Below are 20,230 nucleotides of genomic sequence, written 5' to 3'. Positions count from 1 at the left end.
CGTAATGACATGACGGGCGATACAGGGGCCGGAGCAGCGTGATGTCATGGCTCCGCCCCTCATGACATCACGGCCTGTTCCCTTAATGCAAGTCTATGGCAGGGGGCGTGACAACTGCCACGCCCCCTCCCATAGACTTGTATTGACGGGGGGGCGGGCCGTGACATCACAAGGGGCGGAGCCGTGACGTAACGATGCTCCGGCCCCTGTATTGCCCGTCATTACGTGCAGAGCGATCTCGCTCTGCGCAATAATGATAGCGGGGTGCTGCAGCAGCGATCCCCGGGGTCCCCAGCAGCAGGACCCCGGCGATCTGATATCTTATCCCCTATCCTTTGGATAGGGGATAAGATGTCTAGGGGCGGAGTACCCCTTTAAGGGTTTATTCACATGGCAGAATTTCCGCCTCAAATTAAAGCCCATAGACTTCTATGGGATTCCACACTCCCATTTCCATTTCTGAATTTCCGCTTGCAAAATTCCGCAAGCGGAAATTCAGAAATGTAAATGGGAGTTCGTAATCCCATAGAAGTCGATGGGCTTTAATTTGAGGCGGAAATTCTGCCGTGTGAATAGACCCTAAGTGAAACTGCTGCAGAACCTTGTTTTGAGCCAGTCAGGCTATTGACTGATGTAGGAAAACTGATGATGTACGAGGCAGATGGCAATGTACAGTACAATACATATGAATGTGATCTTCAAAACCCCATCCAGGTGTAGAATCACCACATATTTGTAGTAAAAAGTGCGGCGGAAAATGTCTGCCATATATGGACCCGGGCTTAATGGAGTTGTTTTGTCCACCAGTGATTTTAGAAAGAGGTTCTGCAGCATCTGGGGTGTGTGTGTTATCTGTATTCCAGCAGCTCGGACATAGAACTGTATAAGGCTGGGTTCACACCACGTTTTTGCAATACAGTTCCCGTATACTTTTTCAATTTGAAAACCGTACGGAACCGTATTGAAAACCGTATGCATTGACTCTCCATTGGAAACCGTATGCCAAATGATGCATCCGGTTGCATCCGTTTTGCGTCTTGTACGGTTTTGTCAATTTTTTTCCCCGTACCCAAAACCATAGTCTACCACGGTTTTTGGTCTGGGTGAAAAACCATATAAAACCGTATACTTTTTTTTAAACATGGGAGTCAATGGGAACCGTACAGAACCGTATGTGCGTACCGTTCCATCTGGTTTACACCATACGGTTTCTGACTTTTTAAAGTTTTTTTCTTGGAATTTCAATCAAACAAGTGAAACTTTATTCATAATGAAGTGAAAAGTTACAAACGTATACATTTTTTCTTTAAAAAACTAATGCAACCGGACATCATTTTTCAAACTGTATACGGGTTAAAATTTGTACACATGTTTTGATACAGTTTAGGGCGGGGTCACACCACGATTTTCTATACAGTTTTTGGATACGGTTTAAAAAAAAAAAAAAAAAAAAAACGTATGCAACTGTACAGAAAACTGTGGCCATAGACTTTCCATTCAAAACCGTATGCACCATATTGTATACGGTTGTCTCCGTTTTTCACACCACACGGTTTTTTACTTTTTTTTTTTTTCTGGACAGAAAACCGTGACCTACCACGGTTTTTGGTCCAGGTGAAAAACCGTATAGACCCGTATACGTTTTTTTTAACATGGGAGTCAATGGGAACCGTACAGAACTGTATATGTGTACAGTTCCATCCAGTTTTTACCATACGGTTTTTGACTTTGCACAGTTTTTTTTCTTGGAATTTCAATCAAACAAGTGAAACTTTATTCATAATGGAGTGAAAAGTTCAAAACGTATGCGGTTTTTTTCTTAAAAAACGGATGCCACCGGACATCACTTTTCAAACCGTATACAGATAAAACTGTGTACACACGTTTTGATACAGTTTAGTCCGGTTTTGAGGAATCAGTTTTTCATCAAAAACCTGATACGGGAACTGTACTGCGAAAACGTGGTGTGAACCCGGCCTAATACACACTGGAGCTGCTGAAGACAGAATGCTTTTATAGGAACACATTAGTGTCAGGTTCTGACATCAGAATGCAATGCTTATACAGATGTCACGTACAGATATATCTATAGGGATTTTCTAGAGATGAGCGAACTTACAGTAAATTCGATTCGTCACGAACTTCTCGGCTCGGCAGTTGCTGACTTTTCCTGCATAAATTAGTTCAGCTTTCCATTGCTCCCGTGGGCTGGAAAAGGTGGATACAGTCCTAGGAGACTCTTTCCTAGGACTGTATCCACCTTTTCCAGCCCACCGGAGCACCGGAAAGCTGAACTAATTTATGCAGGAAAAGTCATCAACTGCCGAGCCGAGAAGTTCGTGACTAGAGATGAGCGAATTTACAGTAAATTCGATTCGTCACGAACTTCTCAGCTCGGCGGTTGCTGACTTTTCCAGCATAAATTAGTTCAGCTTTCCGGTGCTCCCGTGGGCTGGAGAAGGTGGATACAGTCCTAGGAAAGAGTCTCTTAGTACTGTATCCACCTTTTCCAGCCCACCGGAGCACCGGAAAGCTGAACTAATTTATGCAGGAAAAGTCAGCAACCGCCGAGCTGAGAAGTTCGTGACGAATCGAATTTACCGTAAATTCGCTCATCTCTAGTCACGAACTTCTCAGCTCGGCGGTTGCTGACTTTTCTTGCATAAATTAGTTCAGCTTTCCGGTGCTCCCGTGGGCTGGAAAAGGTGGATACAGTCCTAGGAGACTCTTTCCTAGGACTGTATCCACCTTTTCCAGCCCACCGGAGCACCGGAAAGCTGAACTAATTTATGCAGGAAAAGTCAGCAACTGCCGAGCTGAGAAGTTCGTGACTAGAGATGAGCGAACTTACAGTAAATTCGATTCGTCACGAACTTCTCAGCTCGGCGGTTGCTGACTTTTTCTGCATAAATTAGTTCAGCTTTCCGGTGCTCCGGTGGGCTGGAAAAGGTGGATACAGTCCTAGGAAAGAGTCTCCTAGGACTGTATCCACCTTTTCCAGCCCACGGGAGCACCGGAAAGCTGAACTAATTTATGCAAGAAAAGTCAGCAACCGCCGAGCTGAGAAGTTCGTGACTAGAGATGAGCGAACTTACAGTAAATTCGATTCGTCACGAACTTCTCAGCTCGGCGGTTGCTGACTTTTCCTGCATAAATTAGTTCAGCTTTCCGGTGCTCCGGTGGGCTGGAAAAGGTGGATACAGTGCTAGGAAAGAGTCTCCTAGGACTGTATCCACCTTTTCCAGCCCACCGGAGCATCGGAAAGCTGAACTAATTTATGCAGGAAAAGCCATCAACTGCCGAGCCGAGAAGTTCGTGACGAATCGAATTTACTGTAAGTTCGCTCATCTCTAGTATTTTCCATTGATTTATTATAGGATGATAATGCACAATGGTTATGTAACTTCCAAGTGCACGTTACTGTTCAGCTACACTGTAACAAACCTCCTCCTCATGTAATCTCCTTACTCCTTGGGTGACACACTGTAACAAACCTCCTCCTCATGTAATCTCCTTACTCCTTGGGTGGCACTGTAACAAACCTCCTCCTCATGTAATCCCCTTACTACTGGGGTGACACACTGTAACAAACCTTCTCCTAATGCAAAGTTTCCCAACCAGAATGCCACCAGCTGTTACAAAAGTACAACTCCCAGCATGCCCGGACAGCCTTTCGCTGTCCGGGCATGCTGGGAGTTGTATTTTTTGCAACAGCTGGAAGCGCCCTGGTTGGAAAACACTGTCCTAATGTAATCAATAAGGGGTTTTGCTGGATGGGTGGGTGCTTCGGATGCTGGCTAACTTTATTTCTGCTGTCCGGGCATGCTGGGAGTTGTAGTTTTGCAACATCTGGAGGTCCGCAGGTTGAAGACCACAGAGCTACAGGATCATTATGGAGGGAGAAGCTCCCTGCACCCTCAGCGTATACCCTGAAAGGCTCCCAGTGATTTAATGCAGGTAGTACCATAGCGTAAATCCAGGGACACCCGATATACATCAGAACATTGAGGGTGGAGAAAAAAAAAAGTGAGATCAAGTTCCTATTCAGACATCGGATGAATTATTAATTCTATAGCAGCTCCTTCTCTGTGACTCTTATCTGTACTGGAGCCGGAGAACAGTGGATATATTACAGACTTAGCGTTGCGATATGCAGAATATTCATTGCCAGTTTATCTTCATGATAAGTGTGTTATGGAAAGCTCCCGGGGTTCACGCAAGGAAAGGTAAGTGGAGATTTCCCATCGCTACATTACTCGCCATCTACAGTGCATCAAACGGGGAAAGACTTCTCAAGTTACTTTTCCCTTTACAATCCAGACTATGTTCATTCAAGATTTAAAGGGGAAGGCTTTAACCTGTAAGTAGAACTTGAACGGTTGAAACTGTTCTTCGAAAGATATTGGCGATTGGAGACTTTTTCAGGCTTGGTTTTGCTGTTTTATAATGTTAAATTGTGTCCAGGCAAGCAGCAGCCTAGATCTCAGCATCCTAGGTCACTTAGACTATAACTGGAGATAGGGGGAAGTGTTGTAAGTTCTGAATTGTGAGTGTGTGGATGGAGTCAGGGCCGGCATTGCCTATAGGCAAAATAGGCAGATGCCTAGTGCACACTCTTGATGGGGGGGCGCCGCTCTGCCAGCAGAAATAAAGTTAGCCAGCATCCGAAGCACCCACCCATCCAGCAAAACCCCTTATTGATTACATTAGGACAGTGTTTTCCAACCAGGGCGCTTCCAGCTGTTGCAAAAAATACAACTCCCAGCATGCCCGGACAGCCAAAGGCTGTCCGGGCATGCTGGGAGTTGTACTTTTGTAACAGCTGGTGGCATTCTGGTTGGGAAACTTTGCATTAGGAGAAGGTTTGTTACAGTGTGTCACCCCAGTAGTAAGGGGATTACATGAGGAGGAGGTTTGTTACAGTGCCACCCAAGGAGTAAGGAGATTACATGAGGAGGAGGTTTGTTACAGTGTGTCACCCAAGGAGTAAGGAGATTACATGAGGAGGAGGTTTGTTACAGTGTGTCACCCCAGTAGTAAGGAGATTACATGAGGAGGAGGTTTGTTACAGTGTGTCACCCCAGTAGTAAGGAGATTACATGAGGAGGAGGAGGTTTGTTACAGTGTGTCACCCCAGTAGTAAGAGGATTACATGAGGAGGAGGTTTGTTACAATGTGTAACCCCAGTAGTAAGGAGATAACATGGGGAGGAGGTTTGTTACAGTGTCACCCCAGGAGTAAGGAGATTACATGAGGAGGAGGTTTGTTACAATGTGTAACCCCAGTAGTAAGGAGATTACATGAGGAGGAGGTTTGTTACAGTTTATCACCCCAGTAGTAAGGATATTACATGAAGAGAGGGTTTGTTACAGTGTGTCACCCCAGTAGTAAGATAATTACATGAGGAGGAGGTTTGTTACAGTGTGTCACCACAGTAGTAAGAAGATTACATGAGGAGGAGGTTTGTTACAGTGTGTCACCCCAGTAGTAAGATTACATGAGGAGGAGGTTTGTTACAATGTGTAACCCCAGTAGTAAGGAGATTACATGGGGAGGAGGTTTGTTACAGTGTCACCCCAGGAGTAAGGAGATTACATGAGGAGGAGGTTTGTTACAGTGTGTCACCCCAGTAGTAATAAGATTACATGAGGAGGAGGTTTGTTACAGTGTGTCACCCAAGTAGTAAGGAGATTACATGAGGAGGAGGTTTGTTACAGTGTGTCACCCCAGTAGTAAGGAGATTACATGAGGAGGAGGTTTGTTACAGTGTGTCACCCCAGTAGTAAGGAGATTACATGAGGAGGAGGTTTGTTACAGTGTGTCACCCCAGTAGTAAGGAGATTACATGAGGAGGAGGTTTGTTACAGTGTGTCACCCCAGTAGTAAGGGGATTACATGAGGAGGAGGTTTGTTACAGTGCCACCCAAGGAGTAAGGAGATTACATGAGGAGGAGGTTTGTTACAGTGCCACCCAAGGAGTAAGGAGATTACATGAGGAGGAGGTTTGTTACAGTGTGTCACCCAAGGAGTAAGGAGATTACATGAGGAGGAGGTTTGTTACAGTGTGTCACCCCAGTAGTAAGGAGATTACATGAGGAGGAGGTTTGTTACAGTGTGTCACCCCAGTAGTAAGGAGATTACATGAGGAGGAGGTTTGTTACAGTGTGTCACCCCAGTAGTAAGAGGATTACATGAGGAGGAGGTTTGTTACAATGTGTAACCCCAGTAGTAAGGAGATAACATGGGGAGGAGGTTTGTTACAGTGTCACCCCAGGAGTAAGGAGATTACATGAGGAGGAGGTTTGTTACAATGTGTAACCCCAGTAGTAAGGAGATTACATGAGGAGGAGGTTTGTTACAGTTTATCACCCCAGTAGTAAGGAGATTACATGAAGAGAGGGTTTGTTACAGTGTGTCACCCCAGTAGTAAGATAATTACATGAGGAGGAGGTTTGTTACAGTGTGTCACCACAGTAGTAAGAAGATTACATGAGGAGGAGGTTTGTTACAGTGTGTCACCCCAGTAGTAAGATTACATGAGGAGGAGGTTTGTTACAATGTGTAACCCCAGTAGTAAGGAGATTACATGGGGAGGAGGTTTGTTACAGTGTCACCCCAGGAGTAAGGAGATTACATGAGGAGGAGGTTTGTTACAGTGTGTCACCCCAGTAGTAATAAGATTACATGAGGAGGAGGTTTGTTACAGTGTGTCACCCCAGTAGTAAGGAGATTACATGAGAAGGAGGTTTGTTACAGTGTGTCACCCCAGTAGTAAGGAGATTACATGAGGAGGAGGTTTGTTACAGTGTGTCACCCCAGTAGTAAGGAGATTAAATGAGGAGGAGGTTTGTTACAGTGTGTCACCCCAGTAGTAAGGAGATTACATGAGGAGGAGGTTTGTTACAGTGTGTCACCCCAGTAGTAAGGAGATTACATGAGGAGGAGGTTTGTTACAGTGTGTCACCCCAGTAGTAAGGAGATTACATGAGGAGGAGGTTTGTTACAGTGTCACCCCAGGAGTAAGGAGATTACATGAGGAGGAGGTTTGTTACAGTGTGTTACCCCAGTAGTAAGGAGATTACATGAGGAGGAGGTTTGTTACAGTGTTTCACCCCAGTAGTAAGGAGATTACATGAGGAGGAGGTTTGTTACAGTGTGTCACCCCAGGCGTGTCAAAGGGCAGCAAAATTAGCTTTTGCCTAGGGTGGCAAAATCCTTGCACCGGGTCTGGATGGAGTCATGTATAAGAGAGATGTCATTTAGTTACTTCCATGGTCTTTGCATGCTGACTGCTCCTCTGTTATTACTTTAGGTGAGAAGTGTGTAAATGTTTTATGACTTTCTTTTACTGACAGGTGTAAAGTGCGGGGGTGTACTCTCAGCACCGGTAGGACACCTGTCCAGCCCTAATTTCCCAAAGGTGTACCCTCCATACACTGAATGCAGTTGGCTCATTGTGGTGTCAGAAGGATCCACGGTTCAGCTCAGCTTCCATGAATTCAATCTCGAACACCATGACACCTGCGAATATGACTACGTCAAGATCTACAATGGGGCGTCCAGGGATGAAGGGAATCTTTTGGGAACATTTTGTGGTTCCCAGTTGCCTCCAAACATGACATCGTCCTGGCATGTGCTATCGGTCATCTTCCATTCAGACAAACATGTGGGCAGCAGTGGATTTTCGGCTACATATAGAAAGGGTGAGTTTCTAGGAAAGACCTACCTTGCTCCAAACATTTCGGTATCTACCATAATGTGTCACCTTGATATTCCCCAACACTAAGCGTACGTTCACAAAGGCCTGATATGCCGAGAATCTTTATTGTATTACAGTACCGGTGAGGTGAATTAGATCTAAAAGGGGTCTCGGCAGTGTCCTGTGTTACCAAACCGGAAAGTGCCACACAGTAGGGACCAAAGAGAGAGGAAGGTAAGTCGATAGAAAACATCCTGCCCAGATAACCCCATTTAAACTCTTTCACACTCTGCGGAGAAAAACAAACAAACCACAGACTCACCATATAAATTGACATTTCATTTATTAATAACTTACATTTTCCACACTGAAAATCTGCATAATTTGGAGCCCATTTCCAGCTGCGGATTTATCTGCGGAAATGCTGCTCCGACTCGTGTGAAAGTACTTTTAGCTGCGCTACGGAAGAATCAAATGTATTGTGTCTTTTGGATACAAACCTCATAATAGAGCAACTACATTTTTGGAGGAAGATCCTGTCATAAGTCTCACGTGGCCCAAACCATCGGCTCCTTTATTACAAGGAACTATGACTTACTCAGTCCTCAGGGGTGGGAAGAAGTTGGCTGGGACAACCCAGGTGACTCGTTCGGAGCCCTGGTTTTTGATGGTTCTTAAAGGGGCACTCCGGCCCTGTGACATCTTATCCCCTATTCAAAGGATAGGGGATAAGATGTCTCACCATGGGGGTCCCGCCACTGGGGACCCCCGCAATCTTGTATTCGCCACCCACCTGTTTGAGCTGCACGCCGCGGTGCCAGATCACAAACAGCCGGGTGGCGACCCCTCCCATAGACTTGCATAGCGGGGGCGGGGGGTGACGTCACACGGGGGCAGGGTCGTAACATCATGTTACTCCGCCCCGTAGTCGCCCCCCGGGTGTTTGTGAGCTGGCACCGTGGCGTGCAGCTCAAACAGGTGGGTGGCGAATACAAGATTGCGGGCCCCCCGCGGTGAGACATCTTATCCCCCATCCTTGATAGGGGATAAGATGTCTCAGGGATGGAGTACCCCTTTAAGCTATGATTTCTCTAAAACTTTGCAGCATTTCAGAACGAATCCTGCACCAATTAAACAAGGGGCCTGTCATGCTTCTCTTCATTCAGTGTGAAACTAATGATAGCAGAGGTGTAACTTGTAGCTTCAGGGCCCCAATGCAAAATCTGTAACGGGGCCCCGTGTCTACTGTACGCTATTTATGACACTGGCGTTTTCTTATGGGGCAGAAGTGCCTTTGGGCCCCGTTGCCACAGCTACCTCTGCACCCCCTATAGATACGCCCCTGAATCATAGGTTCCCTTTGATTCCAGTAGAATATAATGTCATTTCTAGACTCTATGGTGACTACCGCACTGTGCAGTCCCTGACAATGTTGAATATTTTGGGCGATCCAATATTATGTGGTCATGAAACTGCATGTACCCAATACCCATATGATTCAATGACCCCCCTCGTAAGCTATAATTCTGCCATTAATCTGCGATTACATAATTCCATAATTAAGGATCGCATTATTTCTCAGGCTTTAAAGAACATTTGGCAGCAACTCACTAGACATGTTAGACGCTGCTCCATACCCCACCTCTTGGAGGATGTAGATTAAACCAATATTTTGTGCAAATAATATATTTATTGTAAAAAATGCATGCTGGTAATACAATCTGTGTATTTTGTGACATTTAGTTTTAGATATTTGTAGAGCTCTTGCTCATGCCATTCAGGCATGCTGGGAGTTGTAGTTTTGCAACATCTGAAGGGCCACAGTTTGGAGATCAATGGTATAGAGCAGTGGTCTTCAACCTGCGACCTCCAGATGTTGCAAAACTACAACTCCCAGCATGCCCGGACAGCCGTTGGCTGTCCGGGCATGCTGGGAGTTGTAGTTTTGCAACATCTGGAGGTCCGCAGGTTGGAGACCACTGGTATAGTGTATCTGTACTACAACAAATCATTTGGCAGCATATGCAGGGCCGGAGCTAACATAAGGCAGGGTGCCAGTGGTGGAGGGGCGGGAAAATCTGAACCCCCAATCGCAGGCAGGTGTCTGCAATTGTCGGAAGTCACACTATAAATGTTGGGGCCCGGTGTTGTTTCCTATATTTTATACTCCTGAATCTCCATTTTTATTCTGAAGCATCGAGACTAGTTAAGGGACTGTCTAGTTGAACTAGAAATCTTCTTGCCAAATACCTTGGCTCAGCAAATATTCATGTGGTGTCCCAGTACCGAATTGCATACCGTACCTTGTGTATGAGTCCCCAAAGTCAGAGTAACTACGCTCAGGTAGGATCCCCCAGGTGGGACAGCCCCTAGTCGCCTCTCTTATATTCTAATTCTGTGATGTTTATGTGTACATATTTAATAATAATGTATACATCTAATATAATTGAAAGAAGAAGAAGGTCCGGCACTTCAGGTGAAGGATAAAACCAGCTTTCCTTTATTCAAACCTTGACACAGTTCACATGCAGAACAACATCTGACGCGTTTCGCCCACGTTGGGGCTTAATCGTAGACTAACAAACATTTGACAAACAGTGTTAAAATACTAGATCAACGGGTCACATGACCTCTTACATCATTAAAACACTAAGACTTGTGGAAGACCCGAAGTGATCTAGTATTTTAACACCGTTTGTCAAATGTTTGTTAGTCTACGATTAAGCCCCAACGTGGGCGAAACGCGTCAGATGTTGTTCTGCATGTGAACTGTGTCAAGGTTTGAATAAAGGAAAGCTGGTTTTATCCTTCACCTGAAGTGCCGGACCTTCTTCTTCTTTCAATTATATTAGATGTATACATTATTATTAAATATGTACACATAAACATCACAGAATTAGAATCTTGCTCCGGCCCCTGTATTGCCCGTCGTTACGTGCAGAGCGAACTCACTCTGCGCAGTAATGATAGCGGGGTGCTGCAGCAGCGAGACCCCGGCGATCTGATATCTTATCCCCTATCCTTTGGATAGGGGATAAGATGTCTAGGGGCGGAGTACCCCTTTAAGCGTTCGGAACATTTTGTTCTAAACGCTGAGCAGCGGGGTACCCCTTTAAGGTGTCTGTGAAACTAAATTAGTAATGCAATTTAGTCTCTAACAAAGAGGTATAATTAAATTAGTCTTTGTCTTATGGTAGGGGTAACTATGTCTTCATGATGTCCTGCTGAATTCCTGGGACCGGTAAGTTGGGGTTATTGCAAATTTTCTTTGTATTTTGACACCGTTTTATTGTTGCTCTAATGGTTTGATATCATGTGATTTAATTCTATGCTTACTTACATAGATTAGAATCTTTAGTCTGTAGTTGGCATTAATCTCATTAATTTTATATTGATTGCTTATATTGCCTTGCCATTGCCTATTAGATTGTTTAGGATATTAGTTAGTAGATAGCGTACCTTTGTACCAGCTGCTTCTTTTAATAAACTGTATATTTTATTAAAGGGGTACTCTGGTGGAAAACAATTTTTTTTTTAGGTCTTTATAAATCAACTGGTGCCAGAAAGTTAAACAGATTTGTAAATGACTTCTACGGTATTAAAAAAAATCTTTACCCTTCCTGTACCTTGTAGCAGCTGTATGCTACAGAGGAAATTATGTTCTTTGTGAATTTCTTTTTTGTCTTGTTCACAGTGCTCTCTGCTGACACCTCTGTCCGTGTCCGGAACTGTCCAGAGCAGCATAGGTTTGCTACGGGGATTTGCTCCTGCTCTGGACAGTTCCTGATATGGGCATCAGGTGTCAGCAGAGAGCACTGTGGACAAGACAAAAAAGAAATTCAAAAAGAACAGAATTTCCTCTGTAGCATACAGCTGCTACAAAGTACAGGAAGGGTAAAAACATTTTAATAGAAGTAATTTACAAATCTGTTTAACTTTCTGGCACCAGTTCATTTAAATAAAAAAAAAATAAGTTTTCCACCGGAGTACCCCTTTAAATCCCTGTTCCATGTTTTATTTGTTGTATAGATCTCAACTACGCTAAATCAAAGAACTCGATTATAGACCTGGGGATATTGTATTTGTCAGCCCAGGTCATATGAATGGCATTGCTTGAATATTTTTCTGCAATTCATACAGGTCACTTTCATCATTGATCATTTTTTTTTTATGTGGCCATTAAATCCATAGATCCTAACTAAACTATTGATTTTATCTGACGCAATACCTATCTAACTACTGGCCGGCTGCAATACCTATCTAACTACTGTGGGCTTCCCTACCTAAGTACTGCATGCTTTCCTACCTACCTGGGGATTCCCTACTTATATACCTGAAGTATTCCCTACCTACCTACCTACAGGGGTCAACCACCAAATTGAGGGGAGGCCGCCAAAATGCACCTTCGGCTGTTTAGATTTTAATCCTTGCACCGGCCCTGAGCGTATGGCGTCCCTATAGGTCCACAGGACAGACCTGTATTTGTCTGTGGCTATAGAGGTGAATGCAGCCAATGCGGTACTGGTACCAAACCCATCACTGAGCAGTTCTTGGTACTTGTGCTGTGTGGTGCATAGAGGTGAAACATTCATTATAGGAAAATAATTTTGATTTTTTTTCTGTCTTATTTACTTCATCCTAATGTCTTGTACACATGTATGATGGAAAGCTTTATACTGTACTCCATTGTCCTACAGATATCTGCGGAGGGGTCCTCACCAGCCTCTCTGGGGTAATCACCAGTCCAGATTATCCTGACAACTACCCCAACAATGCAGAGTGCCATTGGCTGATCAGCGCGGCTCCTCACGCCAAAATCCGTCTAGTGTTCACCGACTTCCAGCTGGAGAGCCAGGAATGTAACTATGATTATGTGGCCGTCTTCGATGGTTCTAGTCAGGAAGAAGAAGAACAAGTCCGCCATTACTGTGGCACCACCAAACCTCCTGACACCACATCATCTTCCAATGAGCTGCTGGTGGTCTTCAAATCTGACTTTAACATTGGAGGACGAGGTTTCAAGGCGCACTTTTCGTCAGGTATATTACCCCTTGATATACTCCTCTCATATCAACATTGGCTTCACGTAAAGATGTGTTACAGGTAGAGATGAGCGAACTTACAGTAAATTCGATTCGTCGCAAACTTCTCGGCTCGGCAGTTGATGACTTATCCTGTATAAATTAGTTCAGCTTTCAGGTGCTCCGGTGGGCTGGTAAAGGTGGATACATTCCTAGGAAAGAGTCTCCTAGGGACTGTATCCACCTTTTCCAGCCCACCGGAGCACCTGAAAGCTGAACTAATTTATGCAGGAAAAGTCATCAACTGCCGAGCCGAGAAGTTCGTGACGAATCGAATTTACTGTAAGTTCGCTCATCTCTAGTTACAGGATTAGAAAAGCATGGCAATTATGATTCAAAAGCAGCGCCACACCTATCTATGGGTTGTGTCTGGTATTGCAGCTCAGCTGCCTTGATATGATTGGGGCTGAGCTGAAACTATAACCATTGTTTCATTTTAGATCCAAAATTTCATGGCAAGGGTTCGGCTTTAGTGAAGCACATGGTTTGTATGGCCTTCATGGTTTGTATGGCCTTCACTTGTACCCGTCGCATGGTTCTTGACAGGACAGTACAATCCCGCCATGCAGTCAAAGTATGTGAACCCAGGCTAAGTGGCAGCTGCAGGAAGCAACTAGTATACTATTCAAAATGTACGGATATTTGCAAAATCTGTCGCTGTCACACAAAGTTTTAACTGGGGTCTGGGTACTGTGTCTCCCACCAATCACTAGCACAAGCCAGGAGAAGAGTGAGTGCTTTACTCCTCAGCTACCTACCTAGTAAAGAGACTGAGCGCTCATATATGCAGTGGTTCCTTCAATCAGCGGATCAGTTAGTGTTCTGGGAATCGGACCCCCACCCTACGGGTATTAATAATAATAATAAAAATTATTATTATTTATTTATATAGTGCACACAGATTCCACAGCGCTGTAACTCAGATTGTTTCCTGTCCCCATTGGGGCTCACAACCTAAATTCACCTATCAATATGTTTTGGAGTATACTGAGTATTCAGAGAAAAACCCCATGGGGAGAACATACAAACTCATTGCAGATATTGTTCTTTGTGGGCTTTAAAACTTGGACCCCTGCACTGCAACGCAACAGTGCTAACCACTAGTGATGAGCGGCAGGGGCCATATTCGAATTTGCGATATTTCGCGAATATATTGACAAGTAATTGTCCTATGTTCACGAAATTCGCATATTCCCTATGTTTTTTTCATTTTTTTTCATGCGAAAATTTGCATAAAAATTTGCATGTAAAAAAAGAAAAGAAAAAAAAGGAATGTTTGTCATTACGAATTAGAGATGAGCGAATTTACAGTAAATTCGATTCGTCACGAACTTCTCGGCTCGGCAGTTGATGACTTTTCCTGCATAAATGAGTTCAGCTTTCCGGTGCTCCCGTGGGCTGGAAAAGGTGGATACAGTCCCTAGGAGACTCTTTCCTAGGACTGTATCCACCTTTTCCAGCCCACCGGAGGACCGGAAAGCTGAACTAATTTATGCAGGAAAAGTCAGCAACCGCTGAGCCGAGAAGTTCGTGACGAATCGAATTTACTGTAAGTTCGCTTATCTCTATTACGAATATATAGCAATATATTCTAAATATTCGCAAAATCGCGTCGTGCCTATATTCGCAATAAAAGTTTGCATAACGAATATTCGTGCTCAATACTACTAACCACTGGGCCACCCAAGAATAGGCTGTAGAAAATAGTGGAAACCCCTATAACAATCAGTTTTTTTTAAGGGGAATGTTTTATTGGTTGTCGCAGTACTACTTATATTACTTTAATTGCCAAACGATTTTTGCTAATTTTTATTTCTTAAGTGCTTTCCTCTCTTTTGGGTTCTAATAGCCTTCAATATATACTGAGAAAAAAATTGTAATGAAATTTTATCTACAAAACCGTATGTTTTATAAAGATTCGGGAGAACTTGAAAAATAACAAAAATGCTGACTTACTTAAAGGGGTACAAAGGGGTGAAAAACTTTTTTTTTTTTTAAATCAACTGGTGCCAGAAAGTTAAACAGATTTGTAAATTACTTCTATTAAAAAATTTTAATCCTTCCTGTACTTATTAGCTGCTGAATACTACAGTGGAAATTCTTTTCCGTTTGAAACACAGAGCTCTCTGCTGACATCACGAGCACAGTGCTCTCTGCTGACATCTCTGTCCATTTTTAGGAACTTTCCAGGGTAAAAGGAAATCCCCATAGCAAACATATGCTGTTCTGGACAGTTCATAAAATGGACAGAGATGTCAGCAGAGAGCACTGTGCTCATGATGTCAGCAGACAGCTCTAAGTTTCAAAAAGAAAAGAATTTCCACTGTAGTATTCAGCAGCTAATAAGTACAGGAAGGATTAAGATTTTTTAATAGAAGTAATTTACAATTTTTTTTAACTTTCTGGCACCAGTTGATTTAAAAAAAAAAAAAAAAAAAAAGTTGTTCACCGGAGTACCCCTTTAAATAGGCATTATGTCATTTGAACAAATTTTGCATAGATCAATAGTACAAGCCAATATATAAAATTTAGTAATATATCTTATAAGACAAAAAATGCTTCTTTCTCCTGTTATGAAGCTACTTCCCTCCCCGCCCTCTCCTGATAGACCAGTGTTTCCCAACCAGGGCGCCTTCAGTTGTTGCAAAACTACAACTCCCAGCATGCCCGGACAGCCTTTGGCTGTCCGGGCATGCTGGGAGTTGTAGTTTTGCAACAGCTGGAGGCACCCTGGTTGGGAATCACTGTGATAGACTGTATTCCACTCTGATAATCAGCTCAGCTTTGTCCTGTGTGTGCAAGACAAACAATACAAGTCTATGGAGGGGGAGCTCTGCCCAGCTGCTCTGGGAGAACTGTAAATTATAGATAAAGCCTGCAGAGCAGAAATCTGCTATAAAATACTATAGTGCCGCTCCTCGTATACACACACAGCTTACATAGAAGCAAAAAAGTGTTAGCATAGAAGGACAATTTGTCACATTTATCTTTCATCTCTTATTTAGGTGAGTGCCAGGATGTGTTCACAGCGGTAAAAGGCAATATCACCAGCCCTCGATATCCGGATATGTACCCCAATAACATTATTTGTCAGTGGAACATACAGTTACCCCAAGGTTTTCGCATTAAGCTGTTTTTCCGAGACCTTGAGCTGGAGGAGATGAACGCTCTGACGGACGAGTGTGATTATGATTACATGGCGGTGTATGACGGGCAGAGTACCAACGACAAACCTCTGGGCAGATGGTGCGGGACGGACATACCGGCGCCCCTGATATCCACCAAGAACAATCTGCTGCTGGTGCTGGTCACTGACAGAGACACCGCCAAAAAGGGCTTCTATGTGTCCTATATTGGAAGTAAGTAATGTATATGTGTGAATTCAGGTAGAAAACACCCCCTCAGCCCAACCCTATATAAGTAGTAGTTAGCTACACATGGGCCTTTTCTTTCCTGGCAGCCTCCCAGTTTGACTGGGAGAGCATGGTAAGTGTGCTATAACATCCTGTTCACACTGGTGTGGTGCTGTGCGGCGTCCGTTGCTGCCGTGGCGCCGTGTCTGCGGGGAGGTGCGACCCATGACTGGTTTGAGTGGCGTTGGGGCCGCTCTGCCAGTGGGTTGTTCCCCCTGTGGGCACTGGTGTCGCGGCGGTGGTCGCCGCCCAGTGCTACGACATTTTATGCTAGGGACATTGGGGACCCACTCTGAATAGGTGGCCTTGACGTGGCGAGTGGGCTTGTACTTTTTGATCAAAACGTATATACTAACAACCTGTTAGTTTTTGAAATTATGCTGAGAAGCAATTGGATCATTGTGCAAGATCGTAGATGTGCGACCATGTCTGTTTTCTACTTGAGTACACAATGTATATGTGTGCATGATGATAGCCTGTACATCATTTACAGGGAACAGGGTTGGGTTGGGTGTCAATGGAGGTTTAGTTGGAATCAATCTACTGGCAACTTACAGGTGAAACTTGAAAAATTAGAAAATCGTGCAAAGTTCATTTATTTCAGTAATGGGACTTAAAGGGAAACTGTCACCCTGATCACCCACACTAAACCCAATATACTGGGTTATAGTGTGGGTGACCAGGAATCCAAAGAGAGGTCACTTACTATAATGGGTGCTGTGGTTCCCGAAATATTGGCTGGCGAAGTTCCCCTTCTGAATTCAGAGAGTCGCGCGCAGGATGCGGGGCCCCACCAGCTGGCCGCCCCTACGTCTTTTCGACGTTCCCCTTGGTTAGCATATTCACATTCGGCAAATCCACGTCGTAGTCATTATTTGCCCGTGTTCCTATCCCAGAATCCAGCGGCATTCCTTCAGGTGGTGTTGAGGATAAACCACGCCCTGGTATCACGAACACAAGGGGTTAATTCCATCTGCCCTCATCACACCCTCACTACACAAAGCAAGATGGTTCAAGACGTGATTTGTCATAATTGTGATGATTATGGCTACAGCTCATGGAAACCCCAAATCCCCAATAGAATATATGATTTGGGGAGCCCTGTCATCTGCTGGTGTTGGTTCAATGTCCTTCATTAAGTCCAAGGTCAACGCGTCCGTCTACCAGGAGATTTTGGAGCACTTCATGCTGCCTTTCCCTTTAAATCAAATACAATGAACTTTTGCACAATATACTAATTTTTCGAGTTTCACCTGTACATGTAAGTGAAGCCTCTCCAAAAGACCACCTCCCAGGAGAATACCACCTCCTCATCCAGAACAGATTTCATGTGTCGGATATTTCGTCTGCCATACATTTTGCATTATGGTCATTTTCTTTGATACGACCACCACCCATAGAAGATCACTTTCCAATGCTGTCAGGACATGCTGGGAGTTGTAGTAGTGCAACAGTTGGAGGCACACTGGTTGGGAAACACTGCTTTATACCCTAAAAACCATCTGACATGTCCACTTTAAAGGGTGTATTGCTGAATAAAGAGAATTGTGTAAGAAACTCTCCCTTTAGTATCTTGATGTGCTGAATTGTTGTTTGGGAAAACATTCTTTTTAGTGAATATGCAAATTAGCTCTATGGTGCACTGGGGCCGAGACTGTATCCCTAGGAACAGAGTTATGTCCACCCAGACTCCTCATATAGTCACATCTGCCCCGCTTGTCCTCAGTGTACTGAGCCCTGCTTGTCCTCAGTGTACAGAGCCCTGCTTGTTCTCCGTGTACAGAGCCCTGCTTGTTCTCCGTGTACAGAGCCCTGCTTGTCCTCAGTGTACAGAGCCCTGCCTGTCCTCAGTGTACAGAGCCCTGCTTGTCCTCAGTGTACAGAGCCCTGCTTGTCCTCAGTGCATGGAGCCCCGCTTGTACTCCGTGTACAGAGCGAGACTGTATCCTTAGGAACAGTGTTATGTCCACCCAGACTCCTCATATAGTCACATCTGACCTGAGAAGTTGGAGATGGGAGGAGCCTCAGTGTACAGAGCGCAGCTTGTCCTCCATGTACAGAACCCCACTTGACCTCCGTGTACAGAGCCCCGCTTGTCCTCAGTGTACAGAGCCCCGCTTGTCCTCGAAGTACAGAACCCCGCTTGTCCTCGGTGTACAGAACCCCGCTTGTCCTCGGTGTACAGAACCCCGCTTGTCCTCGGTGTACAGAACCCCGCTTGTCCTCGGTGTACAGAACCCCGCTTGTCCTCGGTGCACAGAACCCTGCTTGTCCTCGATGCACAGGGCCCTGCTTGTCCTCGGAGCACAGAGCCCTGCTTGTCCTCAGTGCACAGAGCCCTGCTTGTCCTCAGTGCACAGAGCCCTGCTTGTCCTCAGTGTACAGAGCCCTGTGGTCCTACATCTTACCTATATTCTGAGATGTTTGTTTCCCAGGCCTGAAGAAGACTGTAATGACTTAAAGGGGTACTACAGTGGAAAACATATTTTTTTAAATCAACTGGTGTTAAATAGATTTGTAAATTACTTCTATTTAAAAATCTTAATCCTTCTAGTACTGCTGTATGCTCCAGAGGAAGTTGAGTTGTTCTTTTCAGTCTGACCACAGTGCTCTCTGCTGCCACCTCTGTCCGTGTCAGGAACTGTCCAAAGCAGGAGAGGTTTGCTATGGGGATTTGCTCCTACTCTGGGCAGCTCCTGACATGGACAGAAGTATCAGCAGAGGCCACTGTGGTCAGACTGGAAAGAACTACAAATTATCTTCTGGAGCATACAGCAACTGATAAGTACTGGAAGAGTTAAGATTTTTAAATAGAAGTAATTTACAAATCTGTTTACATTTCTGGCACCAGTTGATTTTAAAAAAAAAATATGTGTTTTCCACTGAATCATCTTATTTCTCTATAGACATTTCTTCACTAACTTCACCAATGTGACTCTCTTCGAGATTAGTGCTCTGGAGGTGTGTTTGCTGGAAGCCACATAGATTTGTATGGGACTTAAAGGGGGTTATCCAGCATAAGGTGATTTTAGTACATACCTGACAGACAGTAATGGACATGCTTAGGAAGGATCTGCGCTTGTCTTGGGCTAAATGGCTATGTTGTGAGATTACCATAACACTGTGTCTAGCTTTCTGTGAACTTGTATTTCCTGTTTTCTGTTTTCTTGTTTGCCTACAAATCCCATAATTCCATTTTCCTCCTTCCCACACATCAGCCACCCCACCCATTGAAACTAAATGAGCTGCAGATCTGTGGTCTTCAATCAGGGTGCCTACAGCTGTTGCATTAGTTGCAGATTGATCTCTCTCCCACCAAGCGATTCCTCCACCCATTGAAGCAGACAGGCTCCCTGTCATCAGCTGACTAGTGAGTCAGGTCTCGACCGCATTGCAAGCTGGGAAAAATTCAGAGACAGCAGTCATTTTGTATGCTGGTAAAAATAAATATTGGGTTGAAAATCACAGAAGAATTGTGAGAAAACCGTCACACACAGGTACAGACACTATATTATGAACTTCACTAACTTTACAGCCCCTATAGCATAGTCAAATAAAAAATTCCCGTAATACCCTTTAAAGGGGCACTCTGGCACTTAACATCTTACCTCCAATCAAAAGGATAGGGGATAAGATGTTAGATCGTGGGGATCCCACCGCTAGGGACCCCCGCAATCTCTCCTGCAGCACCCGTTTTCAGCTGCACAGAGCAAGGATCGCTCTGTGGCTGATCACGGGCGGTGCAGGGGACAGAGTATCGCGACATCATGGCTCCGCCCCTCATGTCATCATGCTCCTCCCCCTCAATGCAAGTCTATGGGAGGGGGCGTGGAGGCCATACCCCTTTAACGGAGTACCCCTTTAACACCAAAATGCATCTCCAGACCACACAGATGATGGAGCGAGTCACAGGATCAGAGGTTGTCGTAAAATTTAAAGGAGTACTCTGGCGAAAATTAAAGGACAACTGTAGTGGTACACATTTAAATATGCCTGTGCCCGGGCCTCAAAAATAAACAAAATAAACTCATACATAC

General features: G+C 44.5%; 2 protein-coding genes across 2 annotated transcripts in view; one reads left to right on the top strand and one right to left on the bottom strand.

Moving 5' to 3' along the window:
- The window catches only part of LOC130283031 (dynein light chain Tctex-type protein 2B-like), a 64,853-nt gene that overhangs the window by 33,674 nt on the left and 10,949 nt on the right, over window positions 1–20,230 (bottom strand). The window lies entirely within an intron of this gene.
- The window catches only part of CDCP2 (CUB domain containing protein 2), a 32,580-nt gene continuing 16,500 nt past the window's right edge, over window positions 4,151–20,230 (top strand). The window contains exons 1-4 of the mRNA XM_056532413.1: window positions 4,151–4,226; window positions 7,356–7,703; window positions 12,397–12,738; window positions 15,786–16,139. Coding sequence (XP_056388388.1) covers window positions 4,151–4,226; window positions 7,356–7,703; window positions 12,397–12,738; window positions 15,786–16,139 — 1,120 coding nt within the window. The remainder of the gene's footprint in view (window positions 4,227–7,355; window positions 7,704–12,396; window positions 12,739–15,785; window positions 16,140–20,230) is intronic.

The sequence above is a fragment of the Hyla sarda genome, chromosome 7 (genome assembly GCF_029499605.1).
Source record: "Hyla sarda isolate aHylSar1 chromosome 7, aHylSar1.hap1, whole genome shotgun sequence".
Lineage (NCBI taxonomy): Eukaryota > Metazoa > Chordata > Amphibia > Anura > Hylidae > Hyla > Hyla sarda.
Note: the sequence above shows the minus strand (reverse complement) of the source record. Positions and strands in the feature narration are given on the sequence as shown.